The sequence below is a fragment of the Paramisgurnus dabryanus genome, chromosome 3 (assembly GCF_030506205.2).
Source record: "Paramisgurnus dabryanus chromosome 3, PD_genome_1.1, whole genome shotgun sequence".
Taxonomy (NCBI): domain Eukaryota; kingdom Metazoa; phylum Chordata; class Actinopteri; order Cypriniformes; family Cobitidae; genus Paramisgurnus; species Paramisgurnus dabryanus.
Genome location: NC_133339.1, coordinates 11769484 through 11787801, shown reverse-complemented (window position 1 = coordinate 11787801; position 18318 = coordinate 11769484). Strand labels below are relative to the sequence as shown.

The 18318-nt window shown below is 35.5% G+C and overlaps 1 protein-coding gene across 2 annotated transcripts; it reads right to left on the bottom strand.

The window, feature by feature from the left end:
- Positions 1-3460: 3460 nt before the first annotated feature.
- On the bottom strand, positions 3461-18221 carry LOC135768888 (interferon-induced very large GTPase 1-like). Of its 2 annotated transcripts, none has more exons than XR_010542284.1 (3): positions 18158-18221; positions 17983-18037; positions 3461-3614 (listed from the first exon to the last, which is right to left on the bottom strand). XR_010542284.1 is itself a non-coding variant. In XM_065278250.1 (3 exons), the coding sequence occupies exons 2-3, from the start codon at positions 17998-18000 to the stop codon at positions 8199-8201; spliced, it is 4758 nt and encodes a 1585-aa protein (XP_065134322.1). In that variant the 5' UTR covers positions 18001-18037; positions 18158-18221; the 3' UTR covers positions 7315-8198. The 2 variants fall into 2 exon arrangements, 1 of the variants encoding a protein (XP_065134322.1); XM_065278250.1 differs by lacking the exon at positions 3461-3614 and adding an exon at positions 7315-12938.
- Positions 18222-18318: the final 97 nt, after the last annotated feature.

The following is an 18318-nucleotide window of genomic DNA, read 5'->3' as shown; positions in this document are numbered from 1 at the left end:
AAACAACCATTGGTTTCGTTTAAACAAATGAAACCTATTTGAATGTGAATGCCTTCCTGTCCCTTTAACACATCCTGGAACATGCATAACCGAAGGGCAAATTTTATGTATTCGGTTTGGTTAAAGGTGTGGTGACAGTGGTAAATTAAACAAATAATTTTAACTTGAGCTTTTGTTACCAGGTGTTTCCCCATAATTCGAGATTACATATATGTTGTTTTTCAAGGCAATTTACAGTATTTTTACAGATCAAAATGTACCTAATTGTGCATTAATAAAGCATTTTTAAGATTGTCTTCATTCCATAAAATAATTTACAAATAAATGCTTACATTAATTATTTGACATTCATTTTTGTCACCTGAACAAAATAGATCAAGATATTTCAACTGAAACAACATTATTTAAATTTTAGCAACGTTAATAACTTTTTAAAATATTTGTTGTGATTGACTGGATATAGATCATACAATCAGCCAATACTAATCAAAATCATCCAATTAGAAGATCCAAATTCAAATTTCTTACCATATGCATCTCAGATTAAAGGCTGTACATTAGTGCTAAGCAGCTACTACGATCTACAAATATACACTACAACAGGAGTGGAGCTGAGGTGGGCTGTGAGATTATTACATCAGTGCATATGTAAGGAATAATTGATGACTGGCCACTGAATTGCCAAGGTGGCAATGTGGCACAAAACAAAGAGGAGTGCTGTTACCATGGGTGTGCATTATTTTTAAATAATTCAAAGGACCGAAGTCAATTATTCAATTTATACCACAAACATTTCTAAGACATTGGCCAGGTGATTATTTTAAGACATTTACTGAAAAAAATGATTAATTGAATTTAATCAATTTTTTAAGGTAAGTGGTAGCAATTAATTAATTTAAGCTACATTTAAACAAAAAAGATTAGTAACGTAAAATAAAATATAAAACTTTTGTTTAAATGTATCTTAAATCAATTGATTGCAACCACTTACCTTTAAAAAATTGATTAAATTCAATGAATCATTTTTTTCAGTGTTTGACAGATCAGGTGAGATCAGAATAAAGCAGCCAGCACGTTGCATTACTAGTGGAACATTAAACATGTGACTGAATTACATGGTGCATGGTCTACATTTGTTGTCTCTATTCATATTCAATAAGTAATGGGTGTGTTTTAGGCGTAATGTACAATACACCAATGAGAGCCTCATCTCATATCCCCTTTAAAACCAGTTGCACTTGCTCAGCTGAGAGCGGGTCAGTCACACTGGTGCACCTATATTTTCTCATGGTCTCATGGTTGCTTTGAATAAATGTATACAATAGAATTTAAAAACTTTAAATATCCATAAACATTATGAAGACAAAGTCAGAATAACCTTATGAAAAGTGTGTGCGTGTTTGTGTGCGTGCGTGTTGGAGCCTCACCTGGACATTTCACCTACCATCTCAATTCATTACTACAAACTTTCAATAAACTGTTACATTTTACATTTTAAATTATCTCTTCCTCCGTCATCTTCTGTCCTTGACAGTATGATTGCAAGTCATGACTAAAAGTTTAAATGATTTCAAAGCAACATACATTACATAACACAAGGTTAAATTAATGTGTGTGTTTCATTTTTAAAACCAAATGTTGTTGTTTTTTAATTACATTAAGATATTTAGCAGGTGCTTTTATCCAAAATGACTTACACATAAGGGTTAAAGCAATTCAGAAGACAATAAATGACCAAGAAACAATGTTTTAATAAATGGAATAACATTTTTATTAAAGTATAAAAGTTCATACTTGTAAGTGATAAAGTTAACAGAGATAAGCTCCCACATCCAATCAAAATTTACTACAAATTTACTAAACTTTCTTAGAAACCCTAAAAAGTGGGTTAATCCCAAGGAAAAATGGTGCAAAAGGTTCTGAGAGTGGATCTTTGATTATAAAAAGTGAATTGTTTTTCAACAAAGGTGATGTTACACCCTTATCTATGGAGTTGTAATCAAATACAATCACACACGCAAAACTTACCAGGTTTACAAGCTTTACATCATCATCAGTGTTGGGAACGTTACTTTAAAAAAGTAATTAGTTATAGTTACTAATTACTTCTCACAAATAGTAACTGAGTTAGTAACTCTGTTACATTATTGTAAAAGTAATTAATTACCAGAAAAAATAATTACTGCGTTACTTAAAAAAAAAAAAATATTTCAAATAACTTGAATGCCCCTTACTAAATTAAATATGTTAAATTAATAAAATGGATACTAAAGAGAAATCACTAATTTTGTGGCAGCATGTGACGATGTGAGGTGCTTTATTAGATCAGAATTACTTGCCACAGGCGTGGAGAGACTTTTTCTTCATGGGCATAAATTGCACATTACACAAACATTCTTGCCTTTCACCTCAACAATGGAAAAGTAGTGCTTTATACTTCGTGTTTGCGACCGCTACCTTTGAGCTTGTTGTACTTGCCATCGCCCTGTCGCCGGTGTTTTCGGAGTGATTGATGCGCGATGACCGGGCTGCATGTCAGTGCTTTGAGATGGGGCACAGTCAGCAGCAGCACCGCTGCTCGTTGAGAAGACAAAACGACGCGTATTTTCATGTCAGTCTACAAAAGTCTCCAACCACGCCAGAAAAGATAGCTAGATTTGTCCTATAAAGTCGCTAAAGTGATAGAAAGTTGCTAAATCTAGCGACAAAGTGACCAAGTTGCTCAGACTTTTTAACACTGCTGCTCGCTTCTCGGACTTTGACTGCGCGTGTGGGCGGGCCTTTTTGTGAACTCTGCCTCTGGTTGGCTACCGATGGAAATAAAGCCAATCAGCATCAGTTATGTTTCTCACAACACACACAAGAGAAAAACAGTGTTTGGCTGAGAGAGTGAGCATACGCGGCTGAAAATCACTACAGTAAGATCAATTTTAGTAACGCGCCGCATTTTAATGTCAGTAACAATAACGGCGTTATAACGGGGGAAACAGTAATTTATTTGATTACTCGTTACTCAAAAAAATTACGCAGTTACTAACGCCAATTACTTATAACGCCGTTATTCCAATCACTGATCATCATGTCAACAAAATTAAAAGTTAAATACTGTAGTAACTAATTGTATTACCCCATTACACTAGTTTAGTCTTTATGGCTATACTATAAACAGAGTATTTCAGTTTTTATTTGCAGGTTCTGTTTACTTCTATTGTAAGTGCCTTGTTAAAATTTTGCTTTGCTTTAATAACACAGTCAGTATTACTTTTGACTTATTTGTGCTGAACTTGTACACTTTTTTTAAGGTAAATGGTTGCACACAAATAAATGATCTAAATTTAGATATAGGCTATGTATTTAGTTGAACTTTGTTACGGTCAGCTCAAAACCGCAACAAAAATGACGAAGACCAAACCAGAAACGTATAATGAAGAATATTTTTAATTACATAATTTTAGGGGTTACATTTAAAAATAGCACATTTAGATCCACAAACAAAGTGCGATCACGTGGCAGCATGGGATGATGTCACTTCCCACGTGCCTCGACCCATGTCTCAGAGGCACTTTTATTCTTACGTCCCGATCTGTAACAGGTGTTGTTCATTACTCCATCACCTAGAAGAAATCACAGGAGAAAACAAAAAAACACACAACCTTACGCCATAAAAAAAACGTACACAATTGTTTTTAGTTACCTTAATTGAGATGATCTAAGTAAAAATTAGTTGAACTAATTTACCAGTGCTACTATTATCTAATCATGTTAGTTCTACTTAAACTTAAAAATATTAAGTTATTATACTACAGCAACAGCACACATTAGCAAGCTAACCATAACTACAACTCACCTAACACAAAAGCTGATTTTCACTCACAGTGTAATGTTTTCTGATCAAAACAACACTAAATAACCAATACATGTCAATGAGACTCTTCTCATCATAAGCAAACGCTCTACTTTTCTGCACAATGGTAACCCTTTAAAAACCCAACAACAAAACAGAAACACTTTCAAATACTAATATACCAACATACTAAACATTAATAAGTGCCTCTCCTTTTTTATCTTAATTAAAGGTCCCGTTTTTCCTGTGTTTCTGAAGCAATTAATATGTTTGTGCAAGGCAATATAACATGTTCATGTTTCGTGTGTAAAAACAATGCAGTTTTTTTTCACATAATTTACTTATCTATATAGCGCTGTTTTCACTGTTCTAAAAACGGGCTGATGCCTACCTTGTTCTATGAAGTCCCTCCTTCAGAAATACGTAACAAGTTCTGATTGTGTAGTTTGTTTAGTGTGTTGTGATTCGACAGCAGCTGTTTCAGCTTAGCTGGTGACTGACATATTTCTGTGGGCGGAGTTTAGTCAAAAACTCTATTTAACCGGGAAGTAGAGGCAGGGGCGATTCTAGGATTTTCATTTTAGGGGGGCTCAGTCCCCAGGAAGGGTATGATTAAAAATATATTATTTGACTATTACGGTAGGGTTGTATACTACTAACCTTATTGCAATCCATTATTCCATTGTATTCCATGTGTTTCATATATGGGACTAGAACATTTTCAGTTGGGAATGGAGATTTTTTTTACAATGAAGACTTCCTAATTCATTATTCACTTAACACATCATTTTACAGTTTTTACTGTTTTATTGTCATTTATCTTATCGGTTAATATTATTAGTTGATTTAGCCACTGTTAATCTGGGAACAAATTTATACAGATCTAAAATATAGAAAAGGGGACTGACCAACAAGTGATCTACCTTAATACTGAGTTGTCAAGATGTATGATGTGGTTTTCAGGACAGGGTTTAGATTAATCCAGGACTAGGCCTTAGTTATATTAGGATGTTTATGTAGTTTTTACAAGCATACCTTACAAAAATATTACAGGTGTGCATCTTGAGACAAAGCAATGTGACTGATGTATTTTATGTTAGTGCAAAGCTACTTTTAGTTAAGAACTAAAACTCAAACAGGCATTTTAGTCTTGTACTAGACTTAAGCCCTGTCTGGGAAACAGCCCCTATGTCTATACTGTAAGGTGAACCCTCAAAAACTTACTAGGAATACACAACGTATGCTACCATACCACAGACAAATACACAGGTCCCATAGACTTTTTAAAAGGAAGGAGTTCAAATGTTGAAATATGTTTGTTTCATTTAAAATATTAATATTTAATAATCTATACTTTACTTATATTATTAGATTTAAAAAAAAAGTTATTTTAAAGAACTGCAAATATAAGGTGAAATGGGCATAAAAAGCTTGATTTGCACTTTTGATCCAGTTTTTCCACAAAAAACAAGTTTTATAAAAGGATAAACTTCACAATCACCGGTGTTTCGCTGTATGAAATTATCTGCCTGATGCGTTCAGAACAACAACTGTACATAAAGCAATGCATCACGCCAGCACCTGACTTTAAAACCTGTAACGTTAATAAGCAATATAGATGCGTGCTTTTAATGGTAACTTGACTGACCTGCTCCCTTCTTGGCGAATATTTCTGTGATTTTGCAACATCTCGCTGCGTCTGTCTCTCTCCGCTTCTCCTTTGCGCTGCATATTTGTTAGTTAAAGCCAAAAAGGCAGTGGGTTGCCGCCGTTAGGTCATGTGGTGGCATTTTCGCACCGCGATTGACTGACTCGTAGATTTTAAGAGGTCCGTCATTCATTCATATCATATTATGTTATTTCACATGTCAACCTGAGCTGACTGCACGCCCGGCGGGTCAGAACAGCTGCCAGGCTAAAATGGCCAGTCCGCCCTGCACACACCTTGTACTCCTGATGTTCGCTCTGCTCGGCCCCCCTGCACTGTAAAAAGATTCCGTAGAAATTACAGTATTACTGGCATGTAACTTTTTTGTGATTTTTGTGTGAGCATACCAGTGAACACCCCTGACCACTCGGTGAGTTTCACGTCTTTGTAAACGAAAGTTTAATGCATTTTAGGAAGGATTGTTCCAGTGCACCATTAAACCCATTGTAGAGGTCTGAGCTGAAACACAAACACGCGAAAATTCTCAGGGCAGCCGAAAATGTCGAAATTTCAGTCAAAACCATTCTATTTCACCATAAACAATCTGAAAACAGGGCTTTAAGTCTAAAATACCGAACTTGTCCTTTAAATGAACATTAAACATTAACAAGTCTTTGTCTTACAGAATAAAAATATAAAATAACAGCCTCATGCAAAGCATTCTGGGAACCAAAAATCCTCATCAACCTTTTTCTGGGTTTTTCTTTCAGATTTTGTTTCCCAGAATGCTTTACTTGAGGCTGTTATTTTAGTTTTATTCTGTAAAGATACAGACTTGCTAATGTTTAATTTTCATTTAACTTTGAACAAACTGTTGCAGGTAATTAACATAAATTTAAATCTACAGTAAGTTACTGGCATCCAGTTGCCAGTAATACTGTAAATTCTACAGAATCTTTTTACAGTGTGCGGATTGAAAAACGCGCTAAATCCATGCTGACTCAGATCAGATGAGGAGCCGAAACTTGATGCAGCATGCCGCCTTTTCTAAAGAGTTTTTAAAGGGGACTGAAGCGATCACAATTTAATGAATAAAATATTTTTTTAGGGGGGCTGGGCAGAAGCCCCCCTAAAAAGGGCGTAGTGACGCCCCTGAGTAGAGGGCTGTAGTCCAAACCGGCCATTTGCTGTAAAGGGGAATTCTGTTAAAGAAAATATATCACCTTGCAGTGAACTTCAAGCTTGATCATTTTGCAGGTATTATGTATGCTATTATAGCAATATTACACACTAACTAGGTTTGAAAAAAAATGGAATCAGGAAAAACGGGACCTTTAAAATGCATAAAATAACCATTTATTTTTTATATTGGACTTTCATTAAAGCATGCTGGGATCTGGAAATCCCCACCCAGGTTTACCAATATTGATTTAATAGAACACAAATTATTCATGTAGTCCCAACTTAAATGAGTCAAGTTCACATAGGTTGATTTGAAACACACATGATACATATAGAAAACACTTAAATACCACTAAATATTTTAAATTAAAACCAAAAATTATACTGTTATGGATTAAATATGCAAACTCTAAGGGGTGGTTTCCCGGACAGGGATTACCTTAAGCCATGACTAGGCCTTAGGTTAATTAGGAAATGTAACTAGTTTTAACAAACATGCTTTACTAAAAATCATTACTGGGGTGCATTCTGAGGCAAAACAAAGGGCACTGATGTATTTTAAAATAATGTCAGTGCAAGTTGTTTTCAGATTGGACAGCTCTTACATTTAATTTAGTCTAGGACTAGTCTAATCAAACCGTCCCTAATTGTTACATTTACTAGTCAGAATATTTTTGGTGAACTTAATATTATTTTATGAAAATTAATCTTCAATGAATATGAATGAATGTGCGTGAAGCTGCATAATAAATTTCCACACCACACAATGCTAGTTCTAGCTATAGCCAAACATGGCCATGTAAACTACACTTTATGTAAGCTTCTGTAGAAAATCTCAATTTTAAGTCACTGTGGATAAGTGTTGGCTAAAGAAATAAATGTTGTTTGATGTATTTGATGTCTTACTTCTTCTGCTCAGTCACAGACACTGTAGATTGATTTAAACTGGATTACTTTAACCAATATGCTGTGTAATTTTATGCTTATATTTTCCCAGGCTACATCATCTTTAAACATCTGTTGCTGTACTGTATCTAACAATTTACAGATTTTGTAAGGAACAAAACACTTAATTACTTCTTATCTTTAAATTCGCAATGAATTTAAAATTAATATTGTGTTTTTTTTACAAATTACTTGTGTGTGAGCTTGATTATTTTTTAAAACATTTATGTGCCCTCATAATCTTTAATCAAAAATGCAAATCTCCTCTCCTCCTCGAAACAATCTCTCTTTACTTCTGGTCATATGGTATGGCAGGTGGGCGGGGTCCGGGAACAGACGCAACGATTAGCAAATAGCAACATGACCCAACTTCAAATGATCCAATCAATTCTTGATGGACGAATTCAACCTTTATTTGTTTCACTTCGATATATGTTATCATGGGGAAAATAAGAAAATTGCTACTTCAATTTTATGGCGACTTTTAATATTTTTCTGTTTTCTCATTTCGTTCCCTTTAAATTGCTTCTTGAAATACGTTAATGAGTTATAAATGACTGTGTTTTGTTTTTTATTGAATTATATGTATTTATCTAAACTATCAACAGCTTCCTGTTTGGTGATTTCTCTCCATTCATTTGGAATCTTTCCATAACCCTGGAATGTTTTTTCATAATACTCTTCAAGATCTTTTTGAAATCTGCACACAAACCATTTCCAGTAAGGCAGCTCAGAGAGGTCAGGGGTGATGCTCCACTTTGAATAAACTCCTCCTGCTTTCCTGTATTCTCTATAGAGGACTCTCCTGTCTGTGGAATCTAGATTAAAAGATGCAGTGTTGCTTGCTACTCGTGTTGTGCATATTTCAACAGACAGGTTTCTTGTGCCCCTGTAATGACACCCCTTGATTCCATATACTCTATGGAAAGGAACACTGTGATCTCCATCATGATTCTCTATTGTGTTGGTGCAGATGGCTTTACAGAACGGACATTGAACCCAACAGCACTGACATAAGTGATCAATCAGAATCTCATCTGGTCTGTTGCTGAGATCTAATTTTACATCAAATGTATTTGTGTTGAACTCTCTGCTGATATCAGATATAATAGATGGAAGATCTGTGTTTATGACATCTTCTAAGAGTTTATAATCATCAACATCATCATGTTTGACTCCACTGAAGTCCTTCATAGAGAATATCAGAACATCTGAGAGCTTCTGTGTGAAAAACTTCAACCACAAATCAACATCTCCTCTCTTCACTTGAACATCTTCAGTAGATTCATAAGCTGCTGTCAGGATCTTCTTCTTCAGGACTTCAATGTTCTGATTCATATTGGGTTGAACACTGATAGTGAACTTATCTCTGATGTACTGACGGACTTCATCTCTGATGAAACTCTCTAAGTGATCTCTGGGATTATGAATGTAGTCAGTGAACATATAAAACTTCTCCTCTTCTGCCAGTTTCTTCAGTATGTGTTTCTCCAGATTTGATCTGTTTCCATTCAGTGATGGACAGTTTGATCTGATTTCATCTGCTAAATCTCTGGCAGTCTGTTTATAGACACTCTGTTCAATGGGTCTCTTCAGTTTATGACAGATGATCTCACCAAAAATAGCAGCTAATGTTGCTCCGTGATAGTATTTCTGGAAAATATTATAGTATTCATTCCTCTTCTTCTCAAGATAGAGAACAGGATCATTGACTTCTCTGAACATTCTGTTTTGATCAATGAATGTCTTTTCTGCTCTCTTAAATATAGAAAATACCAAATCAATGAAGAATTCTTTCTTGAACATGTACTTCTTTGACTCTTCCTCATCTTCTTGAATTTTTGCCTTGATGTAATCTATTAGCAGTTGAATGCAGCTGTTGTTGTAGCCCAGCTTTGAAATATTAAATGACTGAATCATTATGTCTGTCTGCTGAACAATTTTATTAACTAGGGCTCTTATTTTTCTTTCAGTTTGATCAGAAAGTGAACCTGAAATTTGTTTTTTAACAGATCCTGTTAAGCCCCTGGATTTATTTTCCTGTACATAACCTGAATAATGCTGCAAAGTAAAAATATCACTGTTCTTCCATTGGTCTACATTGAGACTTTCATAGATGTCACTAAGGAGTATTTTCACATCTTTTACTAAGTTAATGTCTGATATCAGAGGAGAATCTCTAGTGATCTTCTTCAAACACTCTTCCCAAAACAAATCAAACTCTCTCTTCAGTATTTCTTCATCATTTGCTTTATCTTTATGTTTTAATGCAAGTTCTTTACTCTTTTCTAAGAGATTGTTTTCATGTTGTGTCCTCTGAGCATCAATCTTTCTCTTCAGGTCTCGCTGCTGAATAATTTCAGTTAATTTCCTCTTTGTTTCTCTCACAATGTTTTCTTGAACATCTTTGATTTTTATTTCAAATGATGTTTTCCACTGAATCAGTATATCAGCATCTGTGTCTTTCTCAAAGAAATCTGACATTGAGTTTTTCACTTCTTCACTTTTCTCTTTCAGTTCTCTTTGAAGTTCAGTCTTACCAATCTCATGAACTGCTTCATTTTCTATTTTATTATGCAGTTTGGTCAGAATTTTCATCATGGCACTGCGAAGAGTCCAGGTCCACTTGCTGTATTCTGTCTCCAGTCTCCTGTATGCTGAAATCTCCAGAGAATTTCTGAAGCTGAACACAAATCGTTCGTTCAGTAAACCCTCCCAGAGATCTTTAATTCTCTCACGCAGGTGTATCAACCGCAAACTATCTGATTTTGAGGCTTGTGAAATAATAGCTTTCTTTAGTTCTTGAATATTCTCACAGTAGTTTGGATTTGGTGGTGCCATTGGCGGGCTTCCCTCCCACAGATGAGCAAAATATTTCACATCATTACATACATCAAAATTAATGACATCACTAAAACATTCAGCATCACAGACTTCATCTTTAGCAGCGAGTTTTGTCATCTTATCCAGTTTCTCCTGAAGTCGTCTCTTTCCCTGCATGTTTTTCTCTCCAGCTGTGACGTCTGAAATGTTCTGATGTACAAACATACAGCTGGGTTTCAGATTGACCTTCTTCATCCTCAGAAAAGCCTGAACAACAATCTGAAGAATATCCTGCATCTCAGCTGGGTTTTCTCCAAAGATGTTGATCAATGTCAGATTACCAAGACCTACAACAAATGTGGCCAGTTCATTGTCATGATGTCTTGTGGAGTTTCCATCAAATTCAAGAGCCTGAAGACCCTCAGTATCAACAACTAGAATATAATCAAACTTCAGCTGTTGTTTCATCTCCTCTGATACTCTGATCAGCTGCATGAAAGCTCCTCTGGTGCATCGGCCAGCACTGACTGCAAACTGAAGTCCAAACATGGCATTCAGCATGGTGGATTTCCCAGAACTCTGAAGTCCTAAAACTGACAGCACAAAGACTCTCTGGTCTCCCAGTTTTTCTATGAGTTTATCTAGAACAGCAGTGATCCAGATCAGAGGAACATGAGCAGCATCTCCATCCATCAGCTCCAGTGGAAATCCACAGATCATCATCTCTGCTGCAAGGTTCGGGAGAGAAGAGAAATGAAATGGCAGATCTGTTTTATTCTTCTTCACAGATGAACATGATTCATAGATCTGACCGATCTCTCTTATGATGTGCTCCAAACCAAAGCTTGCTGCTTGAAGTTCTTCAGATATTTTCTCAAGTTCTCTTTGTTCTTTGAGTTGGTTAGTTTTATCATTTCCTTTGAGTTTTAAGACTGTTGACCACTTCTTATCATACTTGTGTTGCAGAGCAGAAAGATCAGCTGAGGTAACTTCATTCAGGAGGATTCTGAGCCATGTCAGGAAAAAACTTTTATTTGCAGCATATGAATTCATTTGTTTTATAAAGAACCTTATAAACTCACTTATGTGGGATTTGTGTTGCTGCTCACAAATTTTTATAATTTCTCTTTGTTTGTTTGTTTCTTGTTGTATGTCATCACATTGAGGTCGATGAAGTTCTTTGTTCTTCTGACACCACTGATGCCAGAGTTCACCCTGACAGGGCAGAAGTAATTTTTTGATTTCTCTCAGATCTTTATTCTTCAGTAAACTCATCATCTGCTGTGCTGCTTCTCTTCCTCTCCTGCAGTCTTCATCATCTTCCTCATCTACTCTGATGTCTGAGTGTTTGGACAAATCTTCAAGTCTGAACATGGAAGCTGATGGTGAAGATGAGAGACAATCATTTATAGCTCTTCTGAGTTCTTCAGATACATCTGACTGATTTCTGTATTTCAAACCAATTGTATATTTTCCTGTATCTATCTCAATTAAATTAGATTCATCCTCAGAAAAAAAGCAAATAAGTGGCTTTGAGTCACTGTAGAGATTTTCAAGTTTGATCATGTTTTTGTCATTTTTATCAAGCTGTGACAGAAGAACAACATTGACTGAAGACATTTTACTCAGAATCTGCCGTTGTTTCTCATGGACTCCTGCATCACCATGAAGATTACAGAAGGCAATACTGTAGGTAAAGTTATCTTTCATTTCTCCAGATGGGCAGAACCAGGCGATCTCCACCACTCCATCCATCAGTAGTCTGGTTCTGCTGCTGCCTGGACAGTTCCTGTGGAAGAACGTGTTGTGTTTCTCATTGATCAGATTGTTCATCAGCTGAGACTTGGATGAAGACACAGAACCAAACCTGAAGAACGACACCATTGGAGTTTTTACTTTGTACACTGGCTCTTCTTTACTGATGATTTCATTGTTAGTATTTCTCATCTTCCAGCTCTTGTTGATTTGTCTGAATGTCCAGAGAGGAAACTCAATCTGTTGTGTGAATGGATGAGGAACAAGAAGAGGAAGAGCAAACTGACACTGTGAGAGTTTAGTGACCATCAGCTGCTTTAGGAAACTATCAGCACAATGAAACACAGCCATCTGAACATCCATCGGGTGAACACGGTCTGGTTTATTCACTTTTTTATTAGAGGAAGACAAAACTTTAAAAAAATTACTCTCATGCTTTTTTGAGTCATTTTCTCTTTGTTGTCTGTGATGATGTTCATTTGTCTCTTTAATTTTAATGTATCTTGCTCTGTAGTTAATCGTAAGTAGGTTCTGTAGGAAAGTCTGAACCAGGTCTTTTTCAGCACAAGACTCATGAGACTGTAATGAATGAGCAGATATCTCAAGAACATCTGCAGCTCTCAGTTTACTCTCATGCCTGTCTGTAAGAAGAAATTTGTGAAATAGATGCTTTATGTTTTCTATTCTTCTCTTGTCTTCTTCTAGTTGTTGATCTGGTCGGCCTCCTGCTGTTTCAGTGTCCTATTAAATATATAAACAACAGAAAACAATACAGAATTAACTTTGATCTGTCATATCAGGGTCATTCAACTAGGTCTTCAATCCGTAAAAATGAACAAAAATCAGTTTTTAAAGTCGCAATGAAATTGAAATGAAAAACTATATATATATTTTTATATTGTGGTATTATTTACAAATTACTTATCTGTGAGCTTCATTATTTTTTTTAAAAATGTGTGTGTGCTCATAATCTTTCATCAAAAATGCAAATCTCTTCCCCTCCTCAAAACGATCTCTCTTCACTTCCGGTCATAAGTATGGCAGGTGGGCGGGGTCCGGGAGAAGATCGCAGCGATTAGCAATTAGCAACACGACCCAACTTCAAATGATCCAATCAGATCTCGATGGACAAATTCAAATCCAGCCCTGCCATATTTCATTCCAGAAGCCGTTTCATTCGGATATACTTCACCACGGGGAAAATAAGACAATCGGCTACTTCCGTTTCATGGCGACTATAAAACTGTCTCCTTACCTTCCCCTAATTCACAGTGGTAAGCTTATAAGAATTATTTCTAATTTGAGTGGCCAGTCAGTTTTCCTGGGAAAAAGTAATGACGTGATGACGACATGTCCGTAAACAGTGAATAGGAGCTGAACGGCTGATTCATCACACGTGCTCTGGATGGCAGTGTGTAGCTTGTTTAGGAAACAGTTGCTTTGATTTTAAACGTGTCATGCTTCATTTGTAAACTTTCAAACAACGAGCATGGGAAACGTTATGTAAATATGTCAGTTTACTACATTCTTACATCTAGGGAATCATCTGTAAAACAGTAAAAGCTCAAACCGTGGAGAATCTCCAGTTAAAAAGTGAACGTGACAGAGCTTGTACTAAAACAAGAGTCAATATCAGCAGGGCTTTTCAACATCTAACGGGATTAAATACTGGAGCAAAGACTGTGTCCTTTGAACATGTAAGACATCTGTTAAAACACCTATATTCCTTTTAGTGAGAACAAATGAGGCAGGAATATAACTTTAGTTCAGTGTTCTTACAGTATTTCTGGCGGCACATCTGCCAGGTGGATAGGTAAAAATAGTTAACTAATCTGAGATAGGTTGGATTTTCAAATGTGGATGTGCTAGGGTGTACTTCTGTACATCTTTTCCTTATACAGTATACTTGACAAACTGATACTGACTGTAGATACACCTCTTTAATCTTAGAAAATTAACTAACTCTCTTTCTGTCAAGGTTCAGTTGTCATTTTAGTCATTGTTTAATTATTTAATCATTATTAGTCATTTTAAATTGACCCTTGTCACCTGTATTCCTTGATGCCATCATCGTTGTAATCTCTTATAAATCCCAGTGTTTTTGTAGTCCTGTCTCCTCTTTGTTCGTGTTTGTAGGTATATCAATACACTTTCTCTCTCAACAGGTATAGTCCCGGATTTGTGAAAACTTGTAACTCGGAATAACCACCTCTTCTTTTTTGACTCCCTATCACAAATTGCTTGATTGTTTCCTTATCTTTGTAAGTTGCTTTGAATAAAAGCATCTGCTAAATGCGTAAATGTAAATGTCATGTGGATTTATAATGACAGATCCACTCTAATGCGGTAATCACAGATATCAGATTCATTCGAGCAGAGTAGCGGGGCAAGCACAATGCACGGACAGAACATTACTCCGCAAATAACTGCAATTTTATATTTCAATCAGATATGGAGATAGAGAGGCCAGACTGCAGCTTTAAAACTTTAACATTTTTACCAAAATTTAGAACCAGGTAAGAAATTAACTTGTTTACCCCAAATTAAAATTTGTTATTAATGCAGCAGCAACTAATAATGTAATAATGGCACATAATGTAATAAGTATTAAATTATTATTGTAATTAAGTAAGGGATAATGTAGAGGGGCTTATTTTGCGATAACTACCGGCTGCCTCTACATTATCCCGCTTATTACACGGCTACTTGCCACATAAGAAAAAAAAACTGTACATGAATATGAATTTGAAACATTTTATTGGCATATTTGTTTTAAATGAACATTTTTATCCTTCAGCGAAACTTTTCACAGATGCATAAAATGATCGTAATACCTTATTAAGATCCTCTGCTTCATACTTGTCTGTCTCCATTTTTTCTCTTTTAGCCAGTCTTTGAGAAGTTTTAATGCCCATTCTGTATTTTTTTTGTGTGTTGGCTTCGTAGCTGTCATGCTCTGTTTTGTCAAGTTCAGTCTCAGTGAGCTCTCTGTGTCTTGTCGTTGTTCGTTCTTCTATCCACTGTTTAAATGTTTTGTTTTTTCTGTACATGTTAAAATTAATGTCAAAATTTTCCATTCTTAATTGTGGTTGTCCAGTGTTTGTCACAAGATGGCGCCATTGGTTTGTCTTTATTGGCGCGGAGCGATTTTAATCGTACAAGTAGTACCGGCTATGCGTTATTACTTTGGAGCGGTTATTATTTGAAAAGAACTAACCTGCAAATGTCTCAACTGACCAATCAGAATCAAGCATTCCATAGAGCCGTGTAATAAGTGTCAATAATGTAATAATAATATAAATAAACACGTGTTACATTGCAACCGGGTTTTAAAATGAACACCTGCCAAATGTGGGTAAAAATCAGATGTGGCGGGTTAACATTGTCAAATCACTAAGATTTTATAAATAATAATAATAAAAAAAATGTTTAATAAATGTTTATAAAGATGTGACACAGTTAATCTGGTTATTTTCTTTCTTTTTTGGCTAGAAATTCTGAATAGCCTGTAACCTAAAAATTTTGTAGCCAAATTAGCTGGTGAGTGAAAAAGTTAATTTTAAAATCATGTGTAGCCAGAATAGCTCTGATTGACCGCTGAGTCCCCTCTTAACGCTTTCCACGCCAAAAGTAAAAAAAAAATTGCCAGCCAGTGCCAGCATTTTTATGATTTTCACAACAGTTTAATGCCTTGCAGAAAATGTTCTTCTTTAAATTCTTTATATGTCTTGGGTGAAACCACTGTTCGGTAAGTGTCTAGCGCAAACTTATACTGTTGAGTGTATGACACTAAGCGGGGGCGTCATGCACCAATTTTTTTTTTAAGGGGGCACAGTGTGCACAGCTCACAGAAATATGTGCATACACAGACATCAAACGAAATATTATAGAGATTTCAGTTTTTTCAATGGCACTTACATTTCTAAGAATCTGAACAACCCTGCTTTCATGCAAAAACCTCCAAAATATAAGTGTTGACTAACTTTCATATCAAATACTATTCAATCGGAATAATGACATATTGGCATCATTATCTGAAATGGCATGTTTTACTTATTTAAGTTTTATTAAATGACTCGTTTAATTGTGTCATTAATGCATTTAGCACAACAACTGTGTTTTCCTATAAAATGTAATTTTAAGTATATAAAAGTGTATATATACTTTTATATACTTAAAATTTCATTTTATAGGATGCAGCGCCTGCCGCCAGAATAAAGTAATGTAACATGATCAAAACACTATCAAAAGGGCAAAAATCTCCGGTGGTGACAAGGATGCAGCACAGAATTTATAATATTGTTCATAATAAACAGATTAAAAGTCAAAATATTCAACTCAAGCTAAAAATTTGCATGACACAAAGTTTAATCCCATGAGTAATATAGAGCGAGGAACGTGATGCTTCATGTTTGGTGTTTATGCAGCATAACAACGCCATTATCTTCACCACTTAAAGAGGACTATATACTGAGTGTGAGAAACGAGTAGCCCTCAATTGGCTTTGTTTTTAATGCATCGAGCGTTACATGCTTTTGTGAACCAGGTTCCATGTGATCAGTTATTTGACCACCTCCTTATCTTCCTTAAACTTCTGCGATATATTGCTATTGCTCATTGTTATTTGCTTCTGTGAACCTGTCTTTGGGTTAGTTAAATAATGATGCCAACATTGGGATTGCTCATAGGAGTTTGTTTCTGAGAACTGGGCTGTGCCCCTCATTATTGTGACATTGATCCATTGTTAACTGTAAACATCCTGTATCCTGGTTACTGTATAAATGTGACTTGGGCTAGTTTAATTATCATAATTTCATTTGTGATTCTTTTCTTTCTTTTCTTGTGTGTGGTGGTCATCAGCTTTGTGTATAAGTCTGATCGCCACCATTTGTTTTATTGTTGAATGAAGAATTTATATTGAATTTATATAGTTTTGATCTGTGGCAGGAGCTGGGGTCCCACGGGTGGATGGATCTTTCAGGTGTGTGTGCTTCCTCCTTAGTGTGTGCTGTGTAACACTAGAAGTGTGTGGTTGTGTAATCTGAATGCACAGTGGGGTGTTTGTGTGTGCCTTTGTGAACACCAGTTGTGACTAAGTAATAATTTCTCCTGTTGGGAACCTCGGCCCTGCTGGTAGTATTTTTTTATTAACTTTAATTTCTTTCTGTTGCTTGTGGTGCATTGATGTGAAGTGATAAACTGCATGTTTTGGAGTGCTCATTTTAAAGAGATTCAGTGTAAATAAAAGTATTTTTTCGTATAAAATTAAACGTCTCTCTTCTTTTATAAGGGGAACAAACCTGTGTCCTGTACCTTCCTTTTTTGGGTGTTATGAATATTTCCCTGGGTGTAAGTTCCGGGGTGGCATAGTCAAAGTTTATACATAAAATTTTGGCTCTTCTCACAAAGCTATACCGCTCCGTCACACATGCTTTTGGATTCATGCCATACGAGCCCTTAAAGCCATATTTAATTTTGTTCTGTTTTGCTGGTTGGTCACGAATTTCCTCAAACTTCATAATACTTATAGTTTCTTTTTTGCAAATCCATTATTCTCACCCTTGAATTTCGCAGGTTTGTTTTCTTGTCATTAATTTTTAATCCCTGTTTTCACATTTCTTATTGTGGAAATAAAAATACCCACAAGTCAAAAACTACTGTTTCCCTGTTGTTCTTATTATGCGTGTATGTGACCATTCAAGTGCAAAGCCGGAAAGGAATCCCCAATAAAATAAAATTTCAAAATGATGCATAGCACATAATAAACTTTTGCAGTGCTACTGACCTGTTGTGAGGTTGCCATTATGGAATAAAAAGTCTTGCTGGTGTAATCTCAAGATCTTAAAATAAGAAAAAAATTACATTTGTTTTAAGAAAATGTAACAAAAACAGCTTGTATAGGTACACAGCTTGTAATTAGTATAATTTGAATTAAATGACAGTAGTAATGTTTTACTTACTGCATATTTGCTGCAAAACTGTGTTGTTAGGAGTTTTACAACAGGAGAGTACTGTTGGTCTTTTAAAACAATTTACAGAATGTCAGAGAACTATTAACTAAATCTAAAATAAAACTGGTTATTTACATTTTTATTGTGCTTTAAAGTTAGTTAAATTATTT